Source organism: Euwallacea fornicatus, chromosome 3 (genome assembly GCF_040115645.1).
Source record: "Euwallacea fornicatus isolate EFF26 chromosome 3, ASM4011564v1, whole genome shotgun sequence".
Lineage (NCBI taxonomy): Eukaryota > Metazoa > Arthropoda > Insecta > Coleoptera > Curculionidae > Euwallacea > Euwallacea fornicatus.
In genome coordinates, this window is record NC_089543.1 from 783,939 (window position 1) to 809,737 (window position 25,799).

The 25,799-nt window shown below is 32.5% G+C and overlaps 4 protein-coding genes across 10 annotated transcripts in view; 2 read left to right on the forward strand and 2 right to left on the reverse strand.

The window, feature by feature from the left end:
• Positions 1 to 7,425, reverse strand: part of LOC136350421 (uncharacterized) — a 36,641-nt gene extending 29,216 nt beyond the window's left edge. For both annotated transcript variants that reach the window (XM_066302080.1, XM_066302079.1), the window contains exon 1: positions 7,102 to 7,425. The gene's annotated coding sequence lies outside the window, so the exon portion shown is untranslated. The remainder of the gene's footprint in view (positions 1 to 7,101) is intronic.
• A 1,687-nt stretch (positions 7,426 to 9,112) lies between these two features.
• LOC136350312 (uncharacterized) lies at positions 9,113 to 14,809 on the forward strand. Of its 2 annotated transcripts, none has more exons than XM_066301846.1 (16): positions 9,113 to 9,230; positions 9,316 to 9,535; positions 9,835 to 10,103; positions 10,154 to 10,269; positions 10,324 to 10,511; positions 10,570 to 10,667; positions 10,719 to 10,832; positions 10,895 to 11,148; positions 11,202 to 11,526; positions 12,075 to 12,170; positions 12,220 to 12,260; positions 12,313 to 12,509; positions 12,561 to 13,164; positions 13,222 to 13,479; positions 13,539 to 14,276; positions 14,405 to 14,809. In XM_066301846.1, the coding sequence occupies exons 2-16, from the start codon at positions 9,329 to 9,331 to the stop codon at positions 14,566 to 14,568; spliced, it is 3,669 nt and encodes a 1,222-aa protein (XP_066157943.1). In that variant the 5' UTR covers positions 9,113 to 9,230; positions 9,316 to 9,328; the 3' UTR covers positions 14,569 to 14,809. The 2 variants fall into 2 exon arrangements, with proteins under 2 accessions (XP_066157943.1, XP_066157944.1); XM_066301847.1 differs by having other exon boundaries at positions 13,539 to 14,280; positions 14,405 to 14,538.
• Positions 14,810 to 14,836: 27 nt separating this feature from the next.
• Lap1 lies at positions 14,837 to 20,188 on the reverse strand. 3 transcript variants are annotated; one of them, XM_066301850.1, is made up of 9 exons: positions 19,828 to 20,188; positions 18,729 to 18,864; positions 18,387 to 18,676; positions 18,114 to 18,333; positions 17,913 to 18,065; positions 17,407 to 17,862; positions 16,953 to 17,355; positions 16,698 to 16,863; positions 14,837 to 16,643 (listed from the first exon to the last, which is right to left on the reverse strand). In XM_066301850.1, exons 1-9 carry the CDS (start codon positions 19,972 to 19,974, stop codon positions 16,458 to 16,460), a joined length of 2,157 nt encoding a protein of 718 aa, XP_066157947.1. In that variant the 5' UTR covers positions 19,975 to 20,188; the 3' UTR covers positions 14,837 to 16,457. The 3 variants fall into 3 exon arrangements, with proteins under 3 accessions (XP_066157947.1, XP_066157946.1, XP_066157945.1); XM_066301849.1 differs by having other exon boundaries at positions 16,698 to 16,860; positions 17,913 to 18,333; XM_066301848.1 differs by having other exon boundaries at positions 17,913 to 18,333.
• A 1,782-nt stretch (positions 20,189 to 21,970) lies between these two features.
• On the forward strand, positions 21,971 to 25,653 carry LOC136350641 (inosine-5'-monophosphate dehydrogenase-like). 3 transcript variants are annotated; one of them, XM_066302579.1, is made up of 9 exons: positions 21,971 to 22,169; positions 22,428 to 22,624; positions 23,245 to 23,293; positions 23,351 to 23,452; positions 23,504 to 24,167; positions 24,222 to 24,461; positions 24,510 to 24,666; positions 25,008 to 25,151; positions 25,205 to 25,653. In XM_066302579.1, exons 2-9 carry the CDS (start codon positions 22,500 to 22,502, stop codon positions 25,308 to 25,310), a joined length of 1,587 nt encoding a protein of 528 aa, XP_066158676.1. In that variant the 5' UTR covers positions 21,971 to 22,169; positions 22,428 to 22,499; the 3' UTR covers positions 25,311 to 25,653. The 3 variants fall into 3 exon arrangements, with proteins under 3 accessions (XP_066158676.1, XP_066158675.1, XP_066158677.1); XM_066302578.1 differs by having other exon boundaries at positions 21,972 to 22,169; positions 22,434 to 22,624; XM_066302580.1 differs by lacking the exon at positions 21,971 to 22,169 and having other exon boundaries at positions 22,184 to 22,624.
• The last annotated feature ends 146 nt before the right edge of the window (positions 25,654 to 25,799 follow it).

Genomic DNA, 25,799 nt, shown 5'->3' on the forward strand with positions numbered 1-25,799 from the left:
CTCTTCTGCAAAAGGAATGTATTCCTTTTTCATATAATGCAACAATTATACATTTCACACGAGTACCTCTAATACTAATTATGCACTCAAGTTAATAAGGCGGCACAAATTTCTGACACCCTTTATTAAAAAAATGATACTTTTCCCATTAAAACTATTATTAGTCACAACTGTGCCTACGTCATCAACTTATATTCAAAAAGTAGACTCTGATTGCGGTTGACACGTACGTCATATTTGCTGTCTTGAGTCAAGAGTCTATACCAAAGCAAGATGGATATATGCTCAGCAATTACGGTTTACGTTTGAGTCCTAGGTGGACAAGCATAGTGGTGACAAATAACAGTTTAAATAGACAAAATTAGAGGTTCTTGTTTATTTTTTAAGTTTAATATTGAATTATTTTTTCGAAATTTCTGTTATTTTGATCTGTGCCTATAAAATATGTTTTCTTTTTTTTTCATTTTTGACCGCCTTTTTAATTGTGGAGAAAATTCAAGTTTAAAATAGGAAAATTACACAGGGAAAGTATCTTGAACTATCGTTGATATTTAAATACAAATTATTAAAGAGCTTTGTCCTCACACTGCTAGAATCAAATAGGCCGGAAAATAATCAATCCCGTTTGTATATCTATCGATTCTTAACACGGACACCTTGAATTTTTATTAAAAAAAAAACATGTTTGTAGCACTTTTGTGACACTCTGTGTAGTATTAAAATGTCTGCATGAGATTCATCTATGGACAACTTCGGAGTAGGTATAAGCAAACAATAAGTAGATGCCTATGTCGGAATCATCGAAAAGACCAAGAGATTGTGTTTTGATTGCAATAAGAGGCAAAAGTGTGTTATTATACTTTAATCTTGACTTCCAAGGCTGCTGTTAAATTAATTCGAGATGGTCTTTAGTGAAAACGCATAATTTATGGTATAGTAATGAAGACTCCTCAGTTATTTTTGTTGCATAAATGCCATAACCTTGCGGGGCAATTATACAAGTTTTTGCACAATTTATGAGAAACACACTGAAGAATACTGACTTCTTATTGCCTGTGACTAAACAAAATATTGACTGCTTTACAAGCAAAAAATTGCAGTATGAGACCTATCATTTATGTGAGAGAGGATATGAACTAAGTAACTATACGCTTTTTAAATCCGTTTATAATTGTTCTCAATTAATACCAAAAGCCACACAGTTCTTATTAAATAAGTACAGCGAGCTTTTATGGAAACACATTACAACAAAACCTAACGTGACCGCAAAATGCTTTAAGCTTTATATTAAGAAAAATGACGTGAAAAATCATTCGTGCGAAAAAACTTGCAAATATTAAATGATTGTTCGCAAAATACATTTACTTAGCAGTGAATGTCATAATATTGTTTTTAATTATTGCGAAACTGACCATAAGGATTACCGAAGAGCATACGGGGTTAACGAATAAGCAAAGCCGGTGGAGTGGAAATTGGAATAGAAAAAACCGTGATTTAAAAAAATCAATTAAACTTCAAACTAAATGAATTAAGGAATAGTCATCGCCAAAGGACAGTAAAATTCAATGAATCGTGAAAATAAAATCTAATCAGGATTGAAATCAATTGAGTTAAATAACTAGTTGCAACATATGAATTTGCACATTCTTGCAAGGCCAAAATATATACACTTACCACTTAAGACTTAATTAACAAACATATATTAGACCTGCAGTAACGTATTTTCCTGTCACCTTGTAAAAACTAACTCCCCTAACATAAAACAACATGAAAATATAGAGTGTAACATATTATTATGGAGATATTTCAAGGGGCGATAGTACATTTAAAAACAATAAAAAACGCTAATAGACCCACGATAAAAAAAAAACACCTTTTTAGATCTACAGGGTAGCAAAGTTTAGCTTTTTTTTCATATTTTACCAAGACATTTCCAAGAGTTTTTATAATTTAAGAATTTTATTTAAATGTAAAAAACCGCTTCAGATAGTTAATAATTAAACAGAATGGTTATTTTTCCTTTCTTCTATCATATTCTTAATTTGCATCGCTAAATATTTTTGCAAATTTTACGAAAACGTGGAAATATAATACACGAAAATACTGCCAGAGACCAAAACGCTACAAAATTTAAGTAGGAATTTAAATTTGATATCAAAATCCATCCAGGGTGCTTTAAAAATTAATTACAAAGTATAAAATAGATCATGACCCAAAAAATATAAAAAACCCTGGATATGGCTACCGACAGTTTTCATATTTAGTTGTTGAAGATCTTAAACAAAATAGGTATACGAAATTTCAAAATTTTAACTCGAGGCATACACGAGAAAAGCGCACACTGTGAGAAAATATATGAAACTTTGCCACCGTATATGTTGAAAATGATACATTTTTGACCATGTGTCTAATAGCATTCTTTAAATTATTTTCCAAAGTTCTATAGTCTCTTGAAATATCTCCATGATGATATATTACACTATGTATAGAAAAACTGGAGACATTCAAATATTTTCCAGGGCTTTTCTCAAGAGCATACTTTTATTCGAGTGCCAAACGATTTTATAAAAAAACTGACCTGTTTTAAGAGAATAAAGGACTTAATGGAGGGAAGATCTGGATATTTTTAAATAGTTTAATTGGCGCAGTGAAAATCCAATTCCGTGGCAACTCTGATCTCCAACTAAAAAATCTTAATAGATTTAGAAGCACTGAGCATTTTCCAGAGAATTGAATGATTCTCTCAAGAGACCAATTTTCCTCCGGATTTTCCAATCGAAACAATATGGTCGTTGACAAAAGATAGGAAAATGATCAATCAAGCGTAAAAATAAAATCCAATCAGGATTGAAATCAAATAATTTAACCGAGTGCTAATTGCCAATACTATGTGTGTATGCACCTGTATATTCCAAAATATGATAACCAATTAAGATATGGCTTAGAAGCGTAGATTGAACCGCATTCCAAACAATGACGAGCAATTCCCTTTCAAGGCAAGCCACCATCACTGAAGTCCTGAAATTTTGATTGTCAATTAATTGCTATTTAATCACTGCATAGGACTTCTCATTCGGCAATAAATAATGCTAATAGCTTTTAAAGAACCGGCAATATATTGTTTTACCAAGAAAATGTGCTTAGTTCCTGTTTTTGTCAGCGAATAGATTTTGAGAAAGAGAGGCGTGAATATGGCTGAAGATTGCAGTTAAGTGCTTCTGGAACTGCCTATTACGACGATTATTATTGTTGCAAAAAGTTCTACTTGCGAAGAAGGTAACGGTACGTATATAGGTGATATTCGGATATCTTTAACGCACGTTGCTTCTGGATAAACAATTCTCGACGGAACGACGATTAACGACGATGTAAATTAACACAAAGAACTGTATATTTGTTGCAACAAGCCATAAAAGTGGTTCTTGTTGCTCCACTTCAAAAACAACGTTTGAAAATTGTCGCGTAAGAAATAAACATTGCTAATGCGTTATGCATTTTAACAATCATAACGGTTAATTCGATGCGAAAACTTTGAAGAAATTAGAGGAGGAGAAGTAAATATCCCCGGGGGGCTTCAAAAGGGGCTTTTTACTCCGGAAGCTTAGCTTGTTACATACCACGATTTTAGGATGAAAGGCGATACCGTTACTTAAAAAAGTAAAAAAGACCAAGGCAGAGGCAACATATTGCAAACAGCAAAGTGTGGTTTACTACATGAAAATAAACAAGCAATTTGCAGCCAATGTTGTGGTTGTCAAAAGGTATAGGACAAATTATGGTGTGTGTACTTTATGAGTGCAGATATTATTTAGAAGGAACTACTGATAGGCAACGACAGTCTATTTATTAGTTTGAAATTATTCCAGAGAGGCAGTTTCAATGAGAAACGGAGCTTGATAAAAGTTTACCCATCAACTTCTTATTTCCTTTCTTAGAGCTAAATATACTGACAGTTTGACTATATGTGACTATATCCACCGACACTAGTCAGAATGTCAAGTCTTAGAAAAAATGGTTAATGAGGTTTCCAGTCTTTATACAGGGTGTTTGATAAAGCAATAGAAAGTTTTCAATGAGAGATCGATGGAGTCACTTTGAATCTATATAACTATATTTATCACCATATAAAATCTCATCGTTTTTCAAATATCAGCCAGAGGGGGAAAATATGGTGAACAGAGTCGAGGTGGAAAGTAAATCCATTAAATATGGAGAGTCTCACTTTAAAAATAAAATTAATCAATGGTAGTATTGCTAAAATTAGAGCTAGTGCCGCAAGTTTTAATATTGTTAATAATTATTGAAACTTAATGTTACTGATTTTCTTATTGTGAGTAATATTTCCTTTTGTTTCTAGTTTTATGAGCTAGAATTTTGTTATAATGTCCTATATCATTTGAAAATATATAGAATAGAGCAATTTTTAAGACTATTTGAATTTATTCGGCTAGCACCGCATTGAAGAAAATTTTGTGTAAAATGGAAGAATAATTTGGAACTAAAGCATTTCAACACATTAATTTGTCTACATAATTGTCTGTATAATAATAATGTTAAATTAATTTTGATGTCACTTTCTCAATATGCATGTTAAGAATTTTATCAAAAGTGTTTCTAAAGGCGGAAAGTATTTAATACTAAAACAACTGAACTTCATTGTATCAACTCAATTATTTCGTTTGAAAATCTAAGATGGCCGATATTTGAAAAACGATGATGATTGGTATTAAGATAAATATGGTTATATAGATTCAAAATTATCCCAACTATCGCCACTTGTAAACTTTCCATTGTTGCAACAAACACCCTGTATATTTTAAAAAGAATCATAAATTACTTTCATACTTCATATACTATTAATGTATGTTATTTAATATAATGAGTGCGAAAAACCTATAACATAAATAGCAATTAAAAATTTTACTTCAATTCTGTGTCAAAAACTTAATTGGTAGTAAGTAGTCAATTTGTCGCAATATTTGCATACATAAATTTTGCTTTGTGTTCTTTCCTTTTTGTTCTAGCCATGCAGATCACTTTGGTGACCTAATAATTCGCATACGGTATCATAAAATGCATCTTTTTCAACATCCAAACTTTGCATAAATATGACAATTATATTTTCCAAAAACACAAAAGATTTCTTTCATTTTGCTATTTTTGAAGCGATAATTATAAAAAGAATTTGAAACTAATAATAGAACAATATTTCGATTTGTATTTAGTTTCCTTACCGAAGAATATAGTAATTAATATTTTAATATCCAAAGAAATGTTTCTTTGCAGTTTTCTCAACAAAATTTCACAACCTCCACCCCTCGACATTCAATCAACAACTGTCATCTTATTTTGTGTCATTCACACCCGCATAACATTTGTTTTGATGGTGCCGCGATTGCGCAGTATTTATAATTTATTATAAGCGCACAAAATTCATTCCATCACCTAGAAAAATGCTCCAGTTATTTTGACTGATGTAGTAAATTTAGTGTTAAAAGTGGTAAAAATCAATGGTTACTAAATTCCTTTCACAGCACCATATTAGATTTAGTATTTAATGGGATTGTGGACCTGTTAATAAATTTCACAGCATCTGATAACTATTAACTCCCAGCCGATAAAGTAGTAGCAGCAGCAGTAGCGGCAGTCTTTCGATCAAAATTTGCAGCAATTTACAGTTTCCAACTACGCCGCAAGCAATACTTTATAAACAATTGTACCACATAACGGAGTTACTTCACATGAAAACTCAGTCATTAATATTATGGTAAAATAGAGGTGTCTAAAACCGTTTTACTTTGTTTTTCATTCACTTATCTAGGAGAACAAACATTAGTGATAATGAAGACACCTACCATTGTTCTCTCTCCTCATGCGTGCCCCTATCAGCTCTTACATTGCAGCGCGGCAAAGGAGTATATGCCTAATTAGGATGCAGCCTGCCGTGTTATAACAAACCCCTTTTTCGCAGTAAAACAGAAACCGCAAAATGACAATAAAAGCCCCTAATAAATGGCCTCATTGCTCGGCCTGGAACAGCTTTAGTACACCTACATATATAACCATTAACAGGATATCGATATCAACCAATTAAATGGAAAAAGACGTTAGAAATAGATAATTTATATCAGATGAAACAGTCTCAGTTCCATTTACCATGCATTAAGCAAATGAAATGGCTTTGAGTCCGTTTCCGAGCGTCATTATTTTAATAACGCAGCTATAAACCATATTTTTATGGGATGGAAAATCTATAGATGATTTAAAAAAAGAGATAATTATGAAAACTTCTATGACGTACCCTATCGGTGTTTAATTACTCTATCGGTGGTTAATGGAAGTTCCTTCTATAAACTACAATACGTGTGCGCCCATAAATTCAGTAAAGCAAAGCAGAAATGTGCATAATAACAAATACAAATAGGACATAGTGCAAGTGCTTGAGATGAAATATTGACATTTATAAACGAGAACCTTGCTGCTCAGCTTCCATTAACAAAGCAATTTCATTAATATAAATTTATATAGAAATGGCATGAAAAGCCAATAGATTATGTTCCTTATTAATTCCTCCTTTAGTTAGAATTGTTGCAATTATTTCGTATTGCTATACGATTTGTTATTTAGTGCAAAAAGATTGCACAGCAGTTATAATACGAAAACAATATGGATTTTTTAACTGCGGATAGCTGTACTGTCACAAAAATGAAAAATATTCGTAAAAACTTACTGAAGGAGGTGTAGAATACTTTAAAGGCAACAATTTGCTGTAACAAAGAGGGGAGGACTTAACGGTATTTTTCAAGAAATCTGGGCACCCCCTCTTTTATGCGCCGATTTTCAGCCCAAAAATAAGGTTTCAGATACCCTTCTTTCGATTCATGTGTCCACTTAAACTAGCAACACATATAAGCATATGGGCAAATATTTTTCGTGACCATCAATGGTTATACCAATAAATACTAAAAATCGCGTGTAAGTAAAACACCTAAATATCAACACCTATTTCTGATTCGTACAAACAACAAAAAAAAAACCGGAACCTTACACCTTCACATGAAAGAATTCGATGGTTGTACAAGTTGAACCGTTTCCACTTACTTATGTAGCTTTTTGATACCTATGTCTCATAGGAACTAACAGCCCCAATAGACCATTTTCCGGCAGTGTCTCCGTCTCACTAATTGCACTATAAATAAATCCATCAGCAATTACTTCCCAAGTGTGTAAAAATAATAACAATTCAAAATCCAGTTTACACGCCGTAGGTAAGCGCGAGCAGTACCAAAGGCATTTAACTAGCGATGTCACTGCCCTATACTCGTAGCAAAGGATCGCACCAAAAGAATAATAGTACCATCAGTACCATACGTTCATGTCACCATCGCACCGCGTACTGTTTACTACTGTTTGCCGGCATTTGCTTTTACTCATATCGCGGAGCTAGTTCCAAGTACCCTTACCATCTCGTTTTTAACCATTAGCCGATGGGCTAATCTCTATTATTGGCAGAACGCTACTTTTAATGTTCTTCGCTCTTAATGAAAGAGATCTCGATCTCTACGGTAACGCAGGTATTCGTCGATTACATTTTTTAATTAGATCCCCTATAAAAAAATTATAACGAGATGTTAAATTATAAAACATAAAGTATCTCTGCAATTTTTATATCTATGTATGAAAAAAGAAATAAACTAGGTCCTCCTATTAAGCACTTATTCGCAGATGATAGAGCACTAATTTAACTTAGCACCTCCAACGCGCCATTAGAACATCGTAGCAGTTATTAAATGGACTTGAATATTGATCCGTGGATGAAAAAACAATGTATGAAATTAAAGCAATGAAAATCCAGTTCATAGTCTTTGATCAGAAATTAAAGTAAACTCTCCATTATCCTTCAAATCTGGACTTTATCTTAATTTGTCCTGTCAAGAACCAGAACGAAATTAATTAGGGAGGTAGACAAGAACGTTATTTATCCTTTTAAAATGAACTTTGTATTTTGTACGTAACTAGATTTTGTTAAACTGGTTAGAATTTCTAACCAGTTTAACAATACAAAATACAAGAAACAACTGTGTTCCTGGCTCCTCTGCGCGACATGCAATATGAAGACTGGTTTACCGACTTAATACAGGGTGGTCTAAATTCGTAGCTCACCAATTAAATCTTGAAATTCGCAAGAGATACAAAGTCAATAAAATTCGGTCAAAGTTGATCAGTCAAAAATGTAATCTTGAGTATTAAATAATACGAAGCAGTTCCGAAGATATCTGGAAAAAATGAGTATTTGTGAAACTGTTTTAATTTTTTTTCGACTTAAATATCTTTCCGTTAGTAGATTTTCTTTCCAAGGTTTCGACTGCATGTCACCATCATCAATTTTTTTATATATTCACAGAAAATATATCAATTTTTCAAAGAAAAAACAAAAAATTAGGAACGTCCGAAATTGAGAAAACTTTGAGTGTTTCCTTAACAGGCTGAACTGTTGCTTGCTTATGACTTCCTCTTTTTTCCTTTCACCCTTTCCAAGAATGCACCCACTTATGACAGAAAAATATTTAAAATGTTTCTCAAATAATAGTTATTATTAATTGAATACTTATTATAGTTATTAATATATTACAATAACTACGTAAAAATGCTTTGATAGCAGGGTTTACATTCTGAAATAAAAGTTACTATTTATCATTATACGTCTGCTTAACAGATACAAACTAATGAATATACCGAAGACTTATATAAATTAATAATAATAATTGCTATGAGTTTTATTTAATATTTTTCTTATATTAAGTTAAGTCTTTCTTTTTGAGCGAAAAACACTTCCTTTTATTTTTAACCCTTAATTATAACACAGAAACATCCAATGTCAGTCTTTTAAGTATTGTAACAAACTCAATCATAACGCACTTCCTAGTTCGCAGTGTTCATTTCTGAACATATTTAATGTAAAGTGAGGTTATAGTTTCTAATTATTTATTATCCTTATTTGCATTTCGCAAAAGAGAAGGAAACAACATAATCTGATGGTAATTGTGATCTCAACTAATTCTGATAATTGACAGTTGACATCTGATCTTGTCTATTGTTTCTGATTTTCCATTTTCCGAAGGTTATAGTTAGTTGATAGTTGAGAATAGGTAAAGTGGAATGTGAATACTTGAATCACGAAAAAAGGCATATCTAAGCAAGATCTTACATTATTTAAAATAAATTTATAGGTAAATACCACTGTTCAATATTTTCACCTTATTGTATTATTTACCCTAAATTTGATTGAGCGATAAATGAGTTTAAACAATTTAGGAGCATCGCCAAAATGGGTGCCGAAAAGGAAAAAATTGATAGACTTTTGGATTTGCTTCGGTTTATTGACCTTATGGTCAGACAAACCTGTCGTAGGGCTCATTATGATCATCTAACGCGAACTAAGGCTAGTAAAGAGGATAAGGATAGTATATATTCTATCGACCATTTGAAGAAAGTCTATGATAAACCCCGGGAGTATGTCTACCAACTAGTCAAGGTACTGTTTATAATTGTTCAAATCCCATACAAAACTACGCCAAATGCTTCTTTTATTCCATATACAGAGCAATAACTTGTTCATAAATTGGTTCAATAGGAGTCTCATTGAAACACTTAATATAACTGTCAAGTACTTATTTTTGTAATTCTCTCCCAAACTTCTCAACTCGCCCTCTCGTCTATCAAAACTATCATTTCACTTATTTACATTGTCACCTTCCAAAAGTATCAAGAAGTCTTATCTGTCATTTTTCAATACCAATATATACAGGGAAATAATTCTTGTTTGCCTTTCAGAATCCCCAAAAGACTCTCAAAGGTCTTAGAGTGGAAAACATAGGTCCATTGCCAAAGAAAGACAATAAGTTTACGAAAATAGAACAAAAAATGTTGCTTGATTTTGTGAAAAAAGTTCAGGAACAAGCCCCCAAAGCACATTTTGTTTGGATAGACCTCCAGCATTATTTATTTTACACTTATAGGAATTTTGCCTGTCAGGTACCAAAAACTACAAGTGAAACATTGTCAGCATTTTTTGTTTGTGAAATGAGGGAGTTGCTTAATTAGTAAGTGTTGACATTTTATGAATATTGTTTATTATTACCACTAATTACAGTTTAAGGGTAGAAGACGAGAGTCAAGTTTGGCTAAGAATATTCACCTTACTCCGAGAGTATTGTATTTTTGCCCAGTGGCATTATAGCCAAAATGACAAAGATGAGGCTCTAAAAAGTATGAAACAGTAATAAAAATCAAGTTTTTCTCTAATATTTAATGACTTTTCAGAATTTTTTGCTTATTATGAAGCAATGTTGACTGCAGCCAAAAGTTTAGTTGCAGTATTTGCAGATTTTGAAAAAGATATTATCTTTAAAAATTATAGAGTATGTTGGATAGATTTCAACACTTTCATTTTTATTAGGTTTTTCTATGAAAGTGATAGAGTAAAGACTAAAGTTGATGAATGTCTTAAGGTAACTTTGAATTTCACATATATCAGCTAAAGCTGAGTTGATACATTTATGTTTACAGACAAAGAAAAGCCCTGGTGATACTCCTCAAACCTTTGCCTCTATGAATAAATTAAAAAAGACTTGGGCTGATCATGAAAAAAGAGTTGCCTTGTATAAGTAAGTGTTTGCCATCTAAAACTCCCAAAAAATAATTAAAAGTATTTCTAGTCAGGAAAGAAAATTGCCAGATAACATGCAAGAAGGGATAAGGGAAAAAAGGGTGTTGGCAGCTCATAAAAAATTATTATCTGCCACCTTTTGGGTGGATCGCACTAAAGATGCGTAAGTGTCTACCAAAAAAACAAAAATTCAAATTTTTTATTAAAAATTAAATTTTCTTGTAGAAAAAAGGTTATTGATCTTGATAGAATGGATGATAATCTATTTGATTTGCTCAAAGACAAACATTTCTTTCCTGAAGGCCCAGGCCTGAATAAAAATGGACAATGCATATGCGAAGAGTGTTTAATAGCAAAATATAAATGTTACCTAGATTCAAATGATGACTTTTCATTTATAGCAACTGAAGAGCGGACCACTTACTGTAGAAGATGTAAATGTATTTTGAGTTTAGATCAGTTTCAGAGGCATGTTAATGGTCAGTTTGTAAATATTCTCTTCAGTATTGTGGTACATTTATTTTTTTCTCAGGTCATATTGAAGATTTATGTGCACCTGGCCAAGTGTCAAACCCATTATGTTTAGGAAGAACAGTAACTGAGAAAATGGATGTTATTAAGTTAGGTGACAGTACTGTGCAATTGAGTGAAATGTTTAACGATAAACTTAAAATATCTGCTGAGGTTAACATAGACATTAATAAAGTAAAAAAATATGATATAGCTTCCACAAAATTGGCTTATGAGAAATTTTTGCAAAATCGTAAGGATGCTAAGGTTGGAGATAAAGTAAAAAATGGTAGAACTCCCAGTCTTCGGGATGAACTCATAGCTAATGGGTTTGGAAAAGCCTTAAAGTAAGAATGGAGAGTATTTCAGAGTTTAATGCACAAACTTTATGTGTTCTACGTCCGAAAATAACCCTAATTTGTTTATGAAATATAATTTAAAAAGTCTGTATTAAGAAAATTCAATGTATTGCAGTTTGATTTTAGAAATACAAAATCATACAGAAAAAGGCATAAATTTTGATTAAAAATATATTTAGTAATTTCTATGGAGTGAGTATCGGCAGGTCATTGAATATTTTTGGAAAAAAAGAATTATCACTCCTTGTTCGTTTTTGAAGAGAAAAGTTCTTCCCTATGGCGCACCATTTTCTGTTAAGAAAATGCAAATACTTATTTTTTATAATTTTTCTAAAAGAAACATTTATACGGTTTTAAAACTCAAGTATTTGTTTAAAAAAAAACATTTTTCAAATATGGATTATAAAACGAATTAGGGTTTTGTTTCGGACTTAGAATAAGTCATTAAAGTTTATACATTAAAATTTGAAATACATTGCATCATTGGCAAATGCATATGGAAAAAAAACTATTTATACGTTTTTTATATTTTTTAGAGATGAGTCTGAAAAATCGATCTCGCCTAGTATTACTCCGGAAAAATTGGCTGAAACTGAATTAATGTTAAGGGAAATGCGAAAAAATGGCCATAGGTATGAGTGTCATTATCTTAGGATTTTATTTTTAAAAAATAATTTACAGACCATCCCAAAATAAGGCCTCAGAAGAATGTATTCCAATAGGTAGGCCTTCCCAATTCCTCAACCTGAAAACTAATGTACCCACGTATTTCAGCGTCATCTGAGAGTTTCCTGCCACCAAAGAAATGTAGTTGCACTTATTGCGAAGTATTCGGTGTTCAAAGAGTCATTGAACCGCGTGATAAATTAAGAGTAAGATTATATAGGAGAAAAGAGAGGCGAAGGGAAAACAAGGGCAACCAGAAGATTTTAGACCATGAGCTAAGCAGCAAATTTAAAGGCGATAGCAGGGTAAACTAAGGTTTCCCATATCTAGCAAATATTTTCTATCTTCGTATTCAGGTTCCATTACCACCATCTCCATCAAATTTTCCAGCAACGCCTCCAGATTTGTCAGAGCCTCTTGGGTCTGGTAGTAAGATGAATGAAATTCGCGGCTTAGTAAATTACATTGAGGGCAATTCGGGAAAAAGCAAAGCAGAAATAGCCAATAAAAAAGCTGCTAAAAAAGCTCGGCAAAGAGAAAAGAAAGAGCAAGATAAATTGCAGGCTGAATTTGAGGCTCAAAAAAAGCTTGAAGAATTAGCGCGACAAGAAGAAGAACGCAAAAAGCTTCTTCAAAAGGAGAAAGAACAGTTAGAGGAGCTCAGGAAAATTGAGGAAACTAAGTTAAAGAAGAAATTAAAGAAGCAGCGACAAGCCCAAAGGAGGCAAGATATAGCAATACAGAAAAATACGATAGAGGAAACTATTCCTGCTATAGTTACTATAAAAAGAGTTCCTGGTGGAGAAAATGGGACTCCGTCTGTTACAATTACTCTGAAAGGGTGTACGCCAGATCAAGACAAACTTTTGACAACTCTCGTTGAAGAGCCACATGTTGAAACCATCACCAAAGTTAGCAGCACCTCTGAGAATAATCATTGTAAAATTACAGAAGGAAAAAGTAATAACCTCTTTGCAGTGCAATTTTTTCAGAAATTATTTTGGCTTGCAATTTCAGATAGCAAAAAGAAGAGGAACACAGCCAAGTCAAACTATAGTAGTACACCTGAGATGCAAAATTCTGAAACTCAAGAATCAACAGTTGTAGCTAAAGTTGTTAAAGTTACTTTGGCAGTAGATAAAACACCAGTTTCCATAGTATCAGATCCTTACGCTGTCCAGCAAGAAATCAAGGAGAAAGTAAAAGAAGTCAAACGAGAACGCCAACCCACTGAAGAGGAAATTCGATCATTAGGAAACCTGCGATTACCACCAGGTATCATAATGAATTTTTTTAAATCCAACCAACCTGAACATATTTTATTTTGTTTATAGGAATCACTATTACAAAAGTTGAAGGTCCTGTAACATCTAATAAGACTTATATGCATTCAGATTCAAATAAGGGGTCCTCAGTATTAGGAAAGTCGGGAGTGATAGTAGTAGACACAGAAAAGTTGATTCAAAAATCTGAAACTGATTACCCAAAGGCAGTCAAGACATCCAAAAAGAAGAAAAAGAAAAATAAGAAGGCTGCTGATGAAAGTAAAGATAAGCCGAAGATGGTTACTTTAAGAAATCCTATGTTCCAGCCGTTTCAAGCTCAAAACCTCATTAAACCGCCTGTCGCCATAGATGAAAGTGCACCAGCAGCTATATTTACAAGGGAAAATGGAATGGTAACAATCAGAAGCTCTAGATTACAACAATCATTAGATAAAGGCCTAGCTAAACCTTCTAATGTTTCCCAACTGGGCATACCCTTAATCCCAGATTTGTTATCTCAAGTTCCAAATTTTTCCAACCCTAATCCTTACTCCCCGGAACATACTTTCAATGGGTTCGATAAGCCCAAGGAAGAAACGTCTAACATTAGAACTGTATCATCTTTAGACGCTCAAGAGATTTTGTCGGGTCTACCGGGGATTGAAATCACTAAAATCGATAATAAAAATGAGAAAGTGAATGAAATGGAAATTGACAATTCCTGCCAAGATGCTCAAGTTTCCATAACTCCATCAAATGACACTGATTTTAGTCTGGAGCTTGGCAAAGAAGATGATTGGCTTTACGGTATGTGAGTGAAGTTTCTTAGATCTAAATAAGAGTATTTATCAAAGTATATTCTTTATGGTGCTCGTTTTGTGCGATAGACCCCATCGTTTGCCGGTTTAGTCATGAATGAAATTTCGTTTATATAGATAATGTCTTCAAACCGCGAGACGTCCTAGAAGACGACATGGACGATGAGGAACTAGAATTAGAAGCTTTCAAAAGATTTTGCCAGCAGTCGGTTCCCCCGAAGGAAAAGACAGTTGCTCATTTCAACGTGGCGGATATCGTTTTAAAAAAGAAGCTTACCTAGTTTCACAAAACTGCCAAATCAGATTTAAAGTGGTTTTTTTTCTGTTAATACACGGGTTCTAGCTTTACTTAGAATATCATGATCGGTCTGATTTGTTTGCGTTTAACCACAATGAATCTAACTTTGGTTAGTAGGACTTCTTATTTTTTAACGTTGTGATAATTTATTTTCTTTGCGATTAGTCTATAATCTTCGCATTTTGTATTAAACGTTTCAATCAATAAAATTGATGTTAAAAGGAGTTTCATTTTCCGATTAAAAAGCGCAATTTAGGTTTAATATAATAGTAAATATTTATTTTTTTATTAAAAAAGTATAAATGTTAAAGTCAGTCGAATGTAATTGAGTAAATAAACTTTTAAACTGCATAAAATAACAGTACATTGCAGTTGTTTGTGCTTACGAAAGAAATGAAAATTATTAAAGCCTTGAAAGAGATTTAACTAAAATAATAAATAAATGAGTTTTCTTTTCTGTGAAAAGATGAGATGAGTAAACTAATAAATTTAGACATGAACAGTAGTATATAAAGGCGAAGAATAATATATGGTGAGCGTAATAATTAAGAATATGAACAAATTTAGAACCCTAAACGGCATCTAATCGAGTTTAATGATGCAAATGGAAAACTAATGCCTTAACAAGACCAGCACTCAAAATATATCAATGAATGCTTTTCCTGTTTTATATGCAGCGAGTAACAAGTCGCGATTCAAAGCAGATCTTACGTACACTACCCTAGACCGACATCAAAAATTATTTTTGGCTTTGGAAGGTCGTTACAATCATTATTGTCATAATTTTAGACTCAAAGATCCGTGAAACGTCTGCCAGATTTTTCTTGTTACTCGTTGGACGGTCTAGTACGTTATTACACAAAATTCGAATTTTAACTTGCGTTATAGTGGTTAACTTTCAACAAATATTTACACAGTAATCATCCTTCCAACTAAGGCAACAATGGGGAATTGTTGAAATTTGAGATTCGTGCTGTGAATGTGCGCATATTTTTCCAATATTACTAATTATGGCTTATTTCTATACATTTAAAGTACGTATCTTTATCATTCAAATGATTTCTATCAATCCCCACGTTAACCTTTTTAATACGAACATAAATAAGGGTAATATAATTTGCGAAAACTAATAATGAAATAAATATAATACTATTGGTCCAACTCGCGTTATATGAGACACTTTATAACGTGAATCCGACCTACTACACGTAAAAATAAAGTTCACAGCCTGTTACTAAAATACATCGAATTTGAGGTACCTACTTCTGACCTTCAAGCTTGTTTAGTTTTACAAGATTTGGGCAACTGCCGAGGTTTAGTACGAAAACAATAACAATTGATAGAATATAACATTTTCTGAATAAAAACGCTTTTTTTAAAGTCTAATAGCTGATGGAACCACCTAACAACAAATCACAGTACAATTAGGTTGATAAGCGATAAGCTAAGCAGGATTTTGATTTCTTTTCCAAAGACACTTCCAATAACAAATGGCACATAACGAAGTGATTAAAAATTTTGTAGCACCTTACATGTATAACCTCACACCTTCACCACGAAAAACATGTATATAAGAAATTTTATATATAAAATACGGAGGCTTTAAATTACATTGAAACATCTATATCGTGTATAACTAAACAAACTGTGCAACCTTACCTAAAATTACCTTAAACATAAAATGCAGTCAAATAGCCTTTTCTTGGCAAAATTTACAGAAAATACTTACAACAAATAATATGCAAGTAAAATAACCTAAAACTTACAGATGTTAAAGGAAAACCGTGCAATAAATATTTGTACTTCACCCTTAATATCATCAGAAGACGTTTTCTAATAACATAATAAATCGGACAGTAAATTAAAGAAACATTAAACAACATGTCTCCTCGAGACTGTTACAATTCGTACATTACCTATTTTCCTTGTAGCGTCTTGATATGCTGCCAAAGAATCTATACCTGTATAATCCGTATCATCAAAGGCCAAAATCTTATCGCCGGGGCGTAACCTCTGAAATAGAGCCCCTTGACTACTCACCTCTTCAATAAATATACCCTGAAAGTTAAACCAAATTTCACTGTCCAATATTAAAATTAAATAAAAACTTACATCATTTTTGGCAACAATTTGAAAATCACCAGGTTCATTAAGCTCCGGTATTTCAATATCTATAACTTTCAAAACAGCATGTTTCCCAAATGGCCAGTGAGTTTCGCGTCCCTGCCCTTCAAGCCCTTCTTCAGTATTCGTAGATATCGACTTCATTATCTTTCTGCTTTAATAATAAATAAATATTGTGGAAAGGTAATATAAAAAGTGTGAGACTACTTACAAAAAAAACATTACACTATCGATATCACTTACTTATCATTAGAGGTTCCCCCATGATTATTACTTTCAACGAGTTGATGACGATTGGCCATTTTTGGAGTTGGCATATGTATGTTAGCAGGTTGTTGCTGGCTGAATTGCTTGGGCTGATCATGAGGACTCGGAGGAGAATTGGCGAATAAATGCGCATTTTTCGAGTAAACCGCTGCAATGTGATAAGGGGGAGGCTGTCTAGGTGGAGTCTTGTTTTGATCATGCCTCTGCATATTTCCCAAAATGTCTATTCTACTTTGGTCGTGCTTATCTAAAACATTCTCTAGAACATTTGGAGGCTCGCTTTCATGACCATTTAAGCTTGTCTGGGAAGTGTTTAGATCAGCTGATATGTGAGTCACTTTAGCTTCTTTTATTTCAGACACATTTAAAACTTGGTTGACTAAAAATGTAATACTGTTACTCTGAAAATTAAATTTAAGGCAGAAAGTACCTGGAACGTGAGAATTTCTCCAAACTTCCCTCAACCTTTTAAGCTCCTTGTGATGAGGTGTTGGCGTTCTACTTAAAGACAAATTACTATTTTCAGTAGGTTCAGCGTCAGTTCTTTCAGTATTAAAGCTAATATGGCTGGTTTGATTGCTCAAATGGGGTAGAGGTACTGAAATTTCCCTTAATGGTACTTGAGGGAACACTACTGATGTTAAAACGACCTGTCCATCGGCCAGTTTTTCATTTTGCAGGTGAATTAAGGGCTGGGTTTGATTAGGGGTAAGCCACAAAGCCTTCAAATTTGTAAGCTTGGAAATGGTAATGGGAAGGTAGGACAATCTGTTGCCTATAAGGCCTAAGGTTGTCAAATGTTGTAAGTGGCCTACCTCTTCTGGGAGTTTTTCCAGTAAGTTGTTGTGAATATTAAGAATGGAAAGTTCACAACAACTGCCAATTTCTATAAATAAAATAATTAAAGATTTTTAGTGAAACGAGATAATTGCAAACCTGGTGGTAAATACTGCAATTTGTTATCAGATAATATTAATGTTGCTAATTTCCTGAGATGTCCAATACCACTAGGCACCTTGGTCAATGAATTGTTTTGGAGATTGAGTTCCTCCAAATTAACTAATTTGCAAATTGTGTTTGGCAATTCCTCTAAATAATTTGTTTCCAATTTTAAGACTTGGAGGTTTCTCAGATTACCTATTGCTTTTGGTAGGCCCGTGAGATTATTAAAACTTAAAATTAAATTGGTAATTTTTGTCCAATGACCTATTTCTTTTGGCACTGATTCTAGGTTATTATAGGAAGCATCAAAGTCATTCATTTTCTTCAAATGTGTTATTGAAACTGATAATTCAGATATATTGTTACCATTTATCCACAATTCTGTTAAATTTCCATGGGCCTCACAAATTTCACCCTAAAACCATTTGATAAGTATTTATGAGCATAAAAATTGCTTGGAGCAGTTACCAAACTAGAGAGATTATTATCACTAACGTCCAGCCTCTGTAAATTAGTCAAACGTCTAATAGATTTAGGTAATTCACAAAGATTATTATCCCTTAATTCTAGAATCCGTAAATTTGAAAGTCTCCCAATATTAGCAGGGACAAAATCAATTCCTGTATCATTTAAACAGAGCTGCTGTAAATTAATGAGGCTCATTATGGCTTCGGGCACTTTTCCAAGATCATTCATACTGAGATCTAGCATGGTTAATTTGGTCAGTTTATCTAGATTTGGATGAACTCCATCTAAAACTACACAGAATATTTTTGTATTTTCTTAATTAGTCAAGACATTACTACCAACCATTTTTGCTAAATATCAGGACCTGTAGATTACTCAGTTTTGAAATAAGTGGTGGGATGGCTCGGATTTCATTATCACTGATATTTAAATACCGAAGGTCAATGCACTGAAATAACTGGGGTGATAAATCTTTGAGCTGAAAGTAGAAAATATTATTACATATAAGATGTCTAAAATTGATTCTATTGGTATATAAATAAGTATTTCACTAATAGCAAGAGATATAATATGGATTAAATGGGCAAAATCAAATTATATAATCTTATTTTTAAAAGGGATCTTGAAAGCAAGCTGCCATTCTGCAGACTATATATATTAAAGATTGTTTCATAGTTTTGCCAGTTCTTGTGATACTAAGTTGATATTTTGAACACACACTATTCTTTAAAAGTTACAAAACCATATTTTAAGATATTCTGTAAAATCTATAGACTGATACTTTATAAGATGTCAGATTCCCATTTATCATGTCAAACTTTTATTTAATTAAGTAAATAAGTAATTATGATTTGAAAACATTGTAAGTCTCTAAATTGAAGAATATCTTGGGAAAAAAACAATTGTCTAACATCAGTGACAACCAGTAATGGAAATTTCTGGCCATTTCACATCTTATATCACAGACATGAAGGTCTAGCTAAAAAAACATATATTATAATTATGATATTATAATATTAGTTTTAAGCCCTTATTCAGTTTAAGAAATTCAAAATGTGATGCCTACAATTGTATTCAAAATACATGAGAAAGTAATAAGCAGTGTATATGATTTTCTTTTGATATCAGTCCATTACACCATCTATGTTATTTCAGAATATAATGTAAATCATAGCAAACTAGTACCGTTTTTGATTTAGAATATGTAGTTAAAGCATGGTGGTTTACTTAGAGAATACCCTGCAGTGTTTCCATCCATACAATAAATAAGAAAAAAAGGGGTTCAATAATACCATTTCTATTCAAATTTTGAGAATGGAGGCTGTATCACCTCAAAGAAGATGTTAAATTGAATGCAATTTTATCCCAAAAGGTATCCACATTAAAAAAGGATTTTTTTTATTGATGAAATGGAAAAGAACAATGACTACAAGTTGTTAACCTTATTTCCTTCAAGATGTAGTAATTCTAAGGAGGGCGAGTTGAGGTATACTTCGTTAGGCACCTCGGAGATTCCACAACGAGAGAAATCCAACTCCGTTATTTTTTCTTCTTTGGACTTGCATTCACAGCAACTCAACCAACCCATATTATTTCAGTCGTTTAGTCAACCAAACGCAAACCATGTAAATCATAACTTTGAGATCATAGCACTTTCCTATGTAAACTACATTTTCTGATTAAGTATAATTACGAAAAGCAAAGGTTTGCGGATAAATTTTCCAAAATTAATTTTTTCTTAATTGTTTTTATGGGACTCCATTTTGAAAGTTTTACACAGAAGACACTGTTGCCACATTAGATCAGATATATTCTTAATAGGGCGTTAGTAGACTTTAATAACCTATTTTAACTAATTAAGCGTACATTTTTCGATTTATAATGATATTTCAATACTTTAGGAAGCTCAACAATGTAAAAAATTTAACATCTTTATGAAATTATGTTCTGAAAGTTACAAAAATGATTTGAAGTTTAAAGGGAAAATATAGTTTCAGGGATTGCTACAAGGAGTGGCAATACCGTCTAGAGAAAATTGGGTATGTATAATAAACCATACTCCGGGTGATTTAAAATGAACGCCGAGAGTGGTAATTGAGTAACGTCATGCAAATTGCATGATAACGTATATGAGTAAACATGACTATATTTCTTATGATGATTGTTGATCTGTCATGAAATTTTTAAAACATATATAGATATGTATAGAGAATTTTCCAATTTCCTTAATTGGGCGTAATAAAACCTTAAAATTATAGTTTTCTTTAAATTGGTTGAGTTGACACGAATCTCGCTTACCAATTTAGGAAAAAATACCATATTGCACAAAAAGAAGACGATAGTTTGTAAATTTTCAGGAAATAGAGACTCTAATTCGAACAGATAGGGATGGTCAATTTTTGCATCTACTTTTCTCCGACTATCTTTTTTTTAATTTTGAAGTGCTTAATTTGTCACCCACTAAATAATTTCGTTTTTTCCAGCCTCCTGGTGAATTTTCACAGTTCGTTCATTTTAGAAGCTTCTCAATAGTCATTTCTGTGTTCAGTTTTCCTCCATAATTGCATCATTCCTCAGAATTTGCAGCTAAAAACTAAAAGAATCTATGCAAGCCAATCTGGCTCTAATATTGTTTGTTTCCTTTGTATACTGTATTTTGTCTAAGCTATTTACTACATATCCACATCACTGTTACTGTCTGGTATGTATATATATATATATATATTCAATCAACCTTACTTCCAAATTTTCTCCGGGGTATTAATTTAACCTGTAAGTGATCGAGACGCGGTCGCCAGAATATTCAGAATTCTAAATTTAATATTTAATCTCCTTTTAGTGTTAGAAAGCGTTTCTGGTTTAGGAACATTTCATATACCCAGCTGCCTCCCCTAGTTTTGGGATAAATTGAATATATTTTTATTATTTAGTTCAATTAGTCGACATCAACGCAACTCCTAAAAAAACTTTAATTCAGGTTTTGTGAGCCCATCCAATGGAAAACCCCGAGAAAAAATCAGTTCTGTTCGTCTTTCCGAAAATGTATTTAGCGCTACCTGGAAGTTTTTTCTTCAAACATTTATAGACTTTTCTAACACTTTTCTTTTTCACTTAAAATTAATGTGAATATCCATTCGTGCAAGTATAACATTCATTATTATTCATTTGACAAGTCTGCGATTTAGTCTGCTCTTTTTCTAGATTTCTGTTTCTGCAGCTTTGTTGTTTCGGGTTATTTATTTCTACAAATCTCTGCATCATTTTTCTTTTTGCAGTTGTAACATTGTATTGTTATTTTTCTGCTTTTCCGTATGCTCCCGGCTAACACGCATCATGTTGGAACTAGGAACGCTTATGATTAAAGTTAAGAGTACTCGGAGCGCTTTAGTAGGAAAAAAAACAAACACTGGTAATATTTCATATCTTTTATATAAAACAAGTATAAACTAATTTAAAAGAATATTTTTACTGTAAATATCTAGAACCTTAATTTATGTTTTACAAAAAAAGTTATAGTTCTCTATTAGAAAAACAAAGCATTAATAAATTTAAATTAATAGTTATTTTGCGCTCTGCGAGCAAATGTCAAATTTGACGCAGTTCAACCTGTACTATAACCAATTATTTACCGGTCTTGTGCTGTTATCTACTGTGCAGCGTGCGTGCAAAATATATTTTGTATTGCTGTGCTACACTTGGACCACGTTTTTCGTATTCTCCTAGAACATTTGTGTTTTTCTTTTTGTAAAAACATTTACGTACAACTTCAGTATATACGTATCGGTGAGCTTATTTATTCACAAATGAACATATTTTCTTCTAAAGTTTGTGAGCTTATAGAGTTGTTTTCGCAGTTGTTTTTAATCCAATACGTAGTTGGTGTAATTAATGTTTTTAATTAAAATCAGTTTTGTGGAAAATCAAGACTAGAATCACGATAATGCTGGCTATTAATACATACTCTTTATAATCAACACATGTTTACTTTATACATAGAGCCAGGCTCTAATGTAAAATCACCAGTCATACAAAAATCTTAAGTTACAGGACATCAAGAATACTAACCTACAGAATAGTGTGTGTGCATCTTTGGAAAATTTCCAATTAACAGCTATGGGAGACACCAATCATTGTGGAAAAGCATATGCCTCTAGACCGATTAGTTTTGAGGAGGATGATTTGCAGGATGGATTGTCTGCCAGAGAAATGATTGAAAAAGGAAATGGCCTAACATACAAGTAATTACAAATGTTAATGTATTATTATAAACATTCTCTTGGTTGTAAATTTTCTCCACGATTTTGTGCTTAAAATGACATTTACTAACCTCAGTTGAATTTATGATATTTACACTCAAGTCAACCTGTATAGAACATTTATAAATCAATGTTAAGTCCTTACTTGCTTACAATTTCAGTGGAATGGAAATGGCAGAATTTCATTGATATTAATAGAATGACCTCTTGAAACAGTATGGCATTAGTCATTTCACATAGGAAAATTATAACAATATCCATATTTTCTCATTATATATACTAATATTTTCTCTAGATTAAGTAGGAAAGTTACCTGTTCCCTATCGAAATATTGTTAACTGATAATAATGGTTAGCAACACAATTTTTTTTTAATCAATATTTAGTTTTTCAGTTGAAGTAAATTTCATTTTCTGGATAAATTAACTAAATAGATTTAAAATAATTTTCTACTAATATTTTTAACAAGAAGTCATTATTAATTCTGCACTTACCACTAATGTCACATACATAGACTAACTTTAATTGTTAAATTCTGAACTATAAAAGATGCTGTCCTAATTCGTATCATGTATATTCTGACTTGTTTGTCAATTTTTTCAGTGACTTCATTATTCTGCCAGGATATATTGACTTTGCTCCAGGGGAGGTGGTAAGTATAAACTCACAAAAAATATACCTTGAATAATTGAATTTATATTTTTATCAGGAATTGTCAAGTCCTTTAACTAAAAAAATCAGCCTTAAAGCACCTCTTGTATCATCACCTATGGACACAGTCACTGAAGCAGATATGGCAATTGCAATGGCAGTATGTAGCTTTCTACAATAAAATGTTTTTGGTACCTTACAGTCTTTATAGCTTTGTGGTGGAATTGGCATTATCCACCACAATTGTCTCCCAACCTATCAAGCCAATGAAGTGTTAAAAGTAAAAAAATACAAACATGGATTCATCCACAATCCAGTTGTGCTAAGTCCAGATCACAGGGTATCTGATGTTCTTGATGTAAAGAAAGAACATGGTTTCTGTGGAATTCCAATAACTGCAGATGGCAATTTAGGAGGGAAACTTATTGGGATTGTCACAAGCCGAGATATTGACTTTTTAGATGAGAAAGACTTTGCTAATATTAAATTAGAATCAATCATGACCAAGCTTGACAATTTAGTAACAGCACAATCAGGTGTAACTTTGAGTGAAGCAAATCATATCCTAGAGACAAGCAAGAAAGGGAAATTACCCATTGTGAACAAGCAGGGGAATTTGATTGCATTAATGGCTCGCACAGATTTGAAGAAAGCGAAAAGTTATCCCTTATCATCTAAAGATGATAATAAACAGCTCATTGTTGGGGCTGCAATTGGAACTCGAGAGGAAGACAAACAGAGACTTGCCCTATTAGCTGCTGCAGGAGTTGATGTAGTTGTTTTGGATTCTTCTCAAGGAAATTCTATTTATCAAGTTGAAATGATTAAGTTTATTAAAACAAATTATCCCAATTTACAAGTTATTGCTGGAAATGGTAAGTTAATAAATATTGACTTTACCAAAATATTTAAATTAATTCAATTCCTAGTTGTGACAAAACGTCAAGCTAAAACTCTAATTGATGCTGGAGCAGATGCTTTAAGAGTTGGAATGGGAAGTGGAAGTATATGCATTACTCAAGAAGTAATGGCTGTAGGAAGACCACAAGCCACTGCTGTTTACACAGTTGCAGAGTATGCAAAAAGATCAGGAGTGCCTGTTATTGCTGATGGTGGTATTCAGTCAATAGGGCATGTTATTAAGGCTCTCTCACTTGGAGCTTCAACTGGTAAACTCAAAATTTATGTGTGGCTTTTAATCATTTTCTTGTTTTTAGTTATGATGGGATCATTATTAGCTGGCACCTCTGAAGCACCTGGAGAATATTTCTTTTCAGATGGAGTTCGCCTAAAAAAATATAGAGGAATGGGAAGTATTGAAGCTATGGATAGGAAAGACGCCATGGGTTCTGCTATGAATAGATATTTTCATAGGTAAATATCTTTTCTTTAGTGATTTTTTTTTAGAGATAAATTGCAGTCCAATATCATGTACAAAGTTACTGGCAGTAACAATGATATTTTGAATAAGCGTTCTAAAAACTTTCTAATAGTTCTTCAAATCCCCTGTTAAGTACCCACTAATTGTTTAACTAATGCGGATTAATATATATATTGATTCCCCAACTAGTTCAAAGTAACTTCTACTAATACTTAATCAATACCTAGCGACACCCATTAATACCTACTAATTCCTTAGGGGACTATACCGAAAAACGTGTGTAGGTTACTCCTAAATTTATACAAAATTTTATATATATTTTTTTTCACTTCAGTGATGTAGATAAATTAAAAGTGGCCCAGGGAGTAAGTGGTAGCATTGTAGACAAGGGTTCAGTCCTGAGATTTGTGCCATATTTGCAATGTGGCATTCGGCATGGTTGTCAAGACATTGGGGTCAAGTCTTTAGTGCAGTTAAGGTAAAAGCTCATTATTTTTTAAATATTTTATGATAATTTATCTTACGTTCTAGAAACAAAATGTATTCTGACGAACTGAGATTTGAACTGAGATCTCATTCGGCGCAATTGGAAGGGAATGTACACAGTCTGTTTTCTTATGAGAAACGACTTTTTTAGATTTGACTAAAATTCCATTTTCCATAAAGGTTATCCCCTTAAATTTTAGAAAAGCAAGGCTGAATCCACCTATTTCTCGAAATATTTAATGGCGACTATTCTTGACAAAGTGGCATTTTTATTTATTTTTTATAAAAATGTATTTCAGATGTACTTACTGTAAAATATTCGAAGGCATGCTACAAAGCAGTGTGTGTTTGTAAGGCTCAGATTTGTAATTTTGGTGTTCTGTAACCATTAGAAAGGATTGCTAAACTTAGGTATTTGTATTAAATAGATATAGGAAGAATGCCATATTACACTATTTTATATTAAGGTTGTGTATTAAAACCATCACAAGTTATTCAAATTTATTGTATATCACAGTGCAGACTTCCCCAAATTTACAAATTCTATTAATGTATTTAATACTGGGGGATTGCTTCTTGGGGCTTATAAGTCTTCAAGGAAGATTTTAAGAGGCTAATTTTCCATGAATAGAAAGATGTA

What these genes read in the sequence shown, in the direction of transcription:
- LOC136350641 (XM_066302579.1), top strand. Translation starts at nt 22,500, where the DNA reads ATGGGAGACACCAATCATTGTGGAAAAGCATATGCCTCTAGACCGATT. An exon ending in CTCACTTGGAGCTTCAACTG is followed by an intron (nt 24,462 to 24,509) that starts GTAAACTCAAAA and finishes TCTTGTTTTTAG; the next exon opens with TTATGATGGGATCATTATTA. An exon ending in AAGTCTTTAGTGCAGTTAAG is followed by an intron (nt 25,152 to 25,204) that starts GTAAAAGCTCAT and finishes CTTACGTTCTAG; the next exon opens with AAACAAAATGTATTCTGACG.
- LOC136350312 (XM_066301846.1), top strand. Translation starts at nt 9,329, where the DNA reads ATGGGTGCCGAAAAGGAAAAAATTGATAGACTTTTGGATTTGCTTCGG. An exon ending in ATGTCTACCAACTAGTCAAG is followed by an intron (nt 9,536 to 9,834) that starts GTACTGTTTATA and finishes TTTGCCTTTCAG; the next exon opens with AATCCCCAAAAGACTCTCAA. An exon ending in AATTTAAAGGCGATAGCAGG is followed by an intron (nt 12,510 to 12,560) that starts GTAAACTAAGGT and finishes CTTCGTATTCAG; the next exon opens with GTTCCATTACCACCATCTCC.
- Lap1 (XM_066301848.1), bottom strand. Translation starts at nt 19,974, where the DNA reads ATGGGTTGGTTGAGTTGCTGTGAATGCAAGTCCAAAGAAGAAAAAATA. An exon ending in TACATCTTGAAGGAAATAAG is followed by an intron (nt 18,865 to 19,827) that starts GTTAACAACTTG and finishes TTCTACTTTCAG; the next exon opens with CTCAAAGATTTATCACCCCA. An exon ending in AAATTGTTGCCAAAAATGAT is followed by an intron (nt 16,644 to 16,697) that starts GTAAGTTTTTAT and finishes TTTAACTTTCAG; the next exon opens with GGTATATTTATTGAAGAGGT.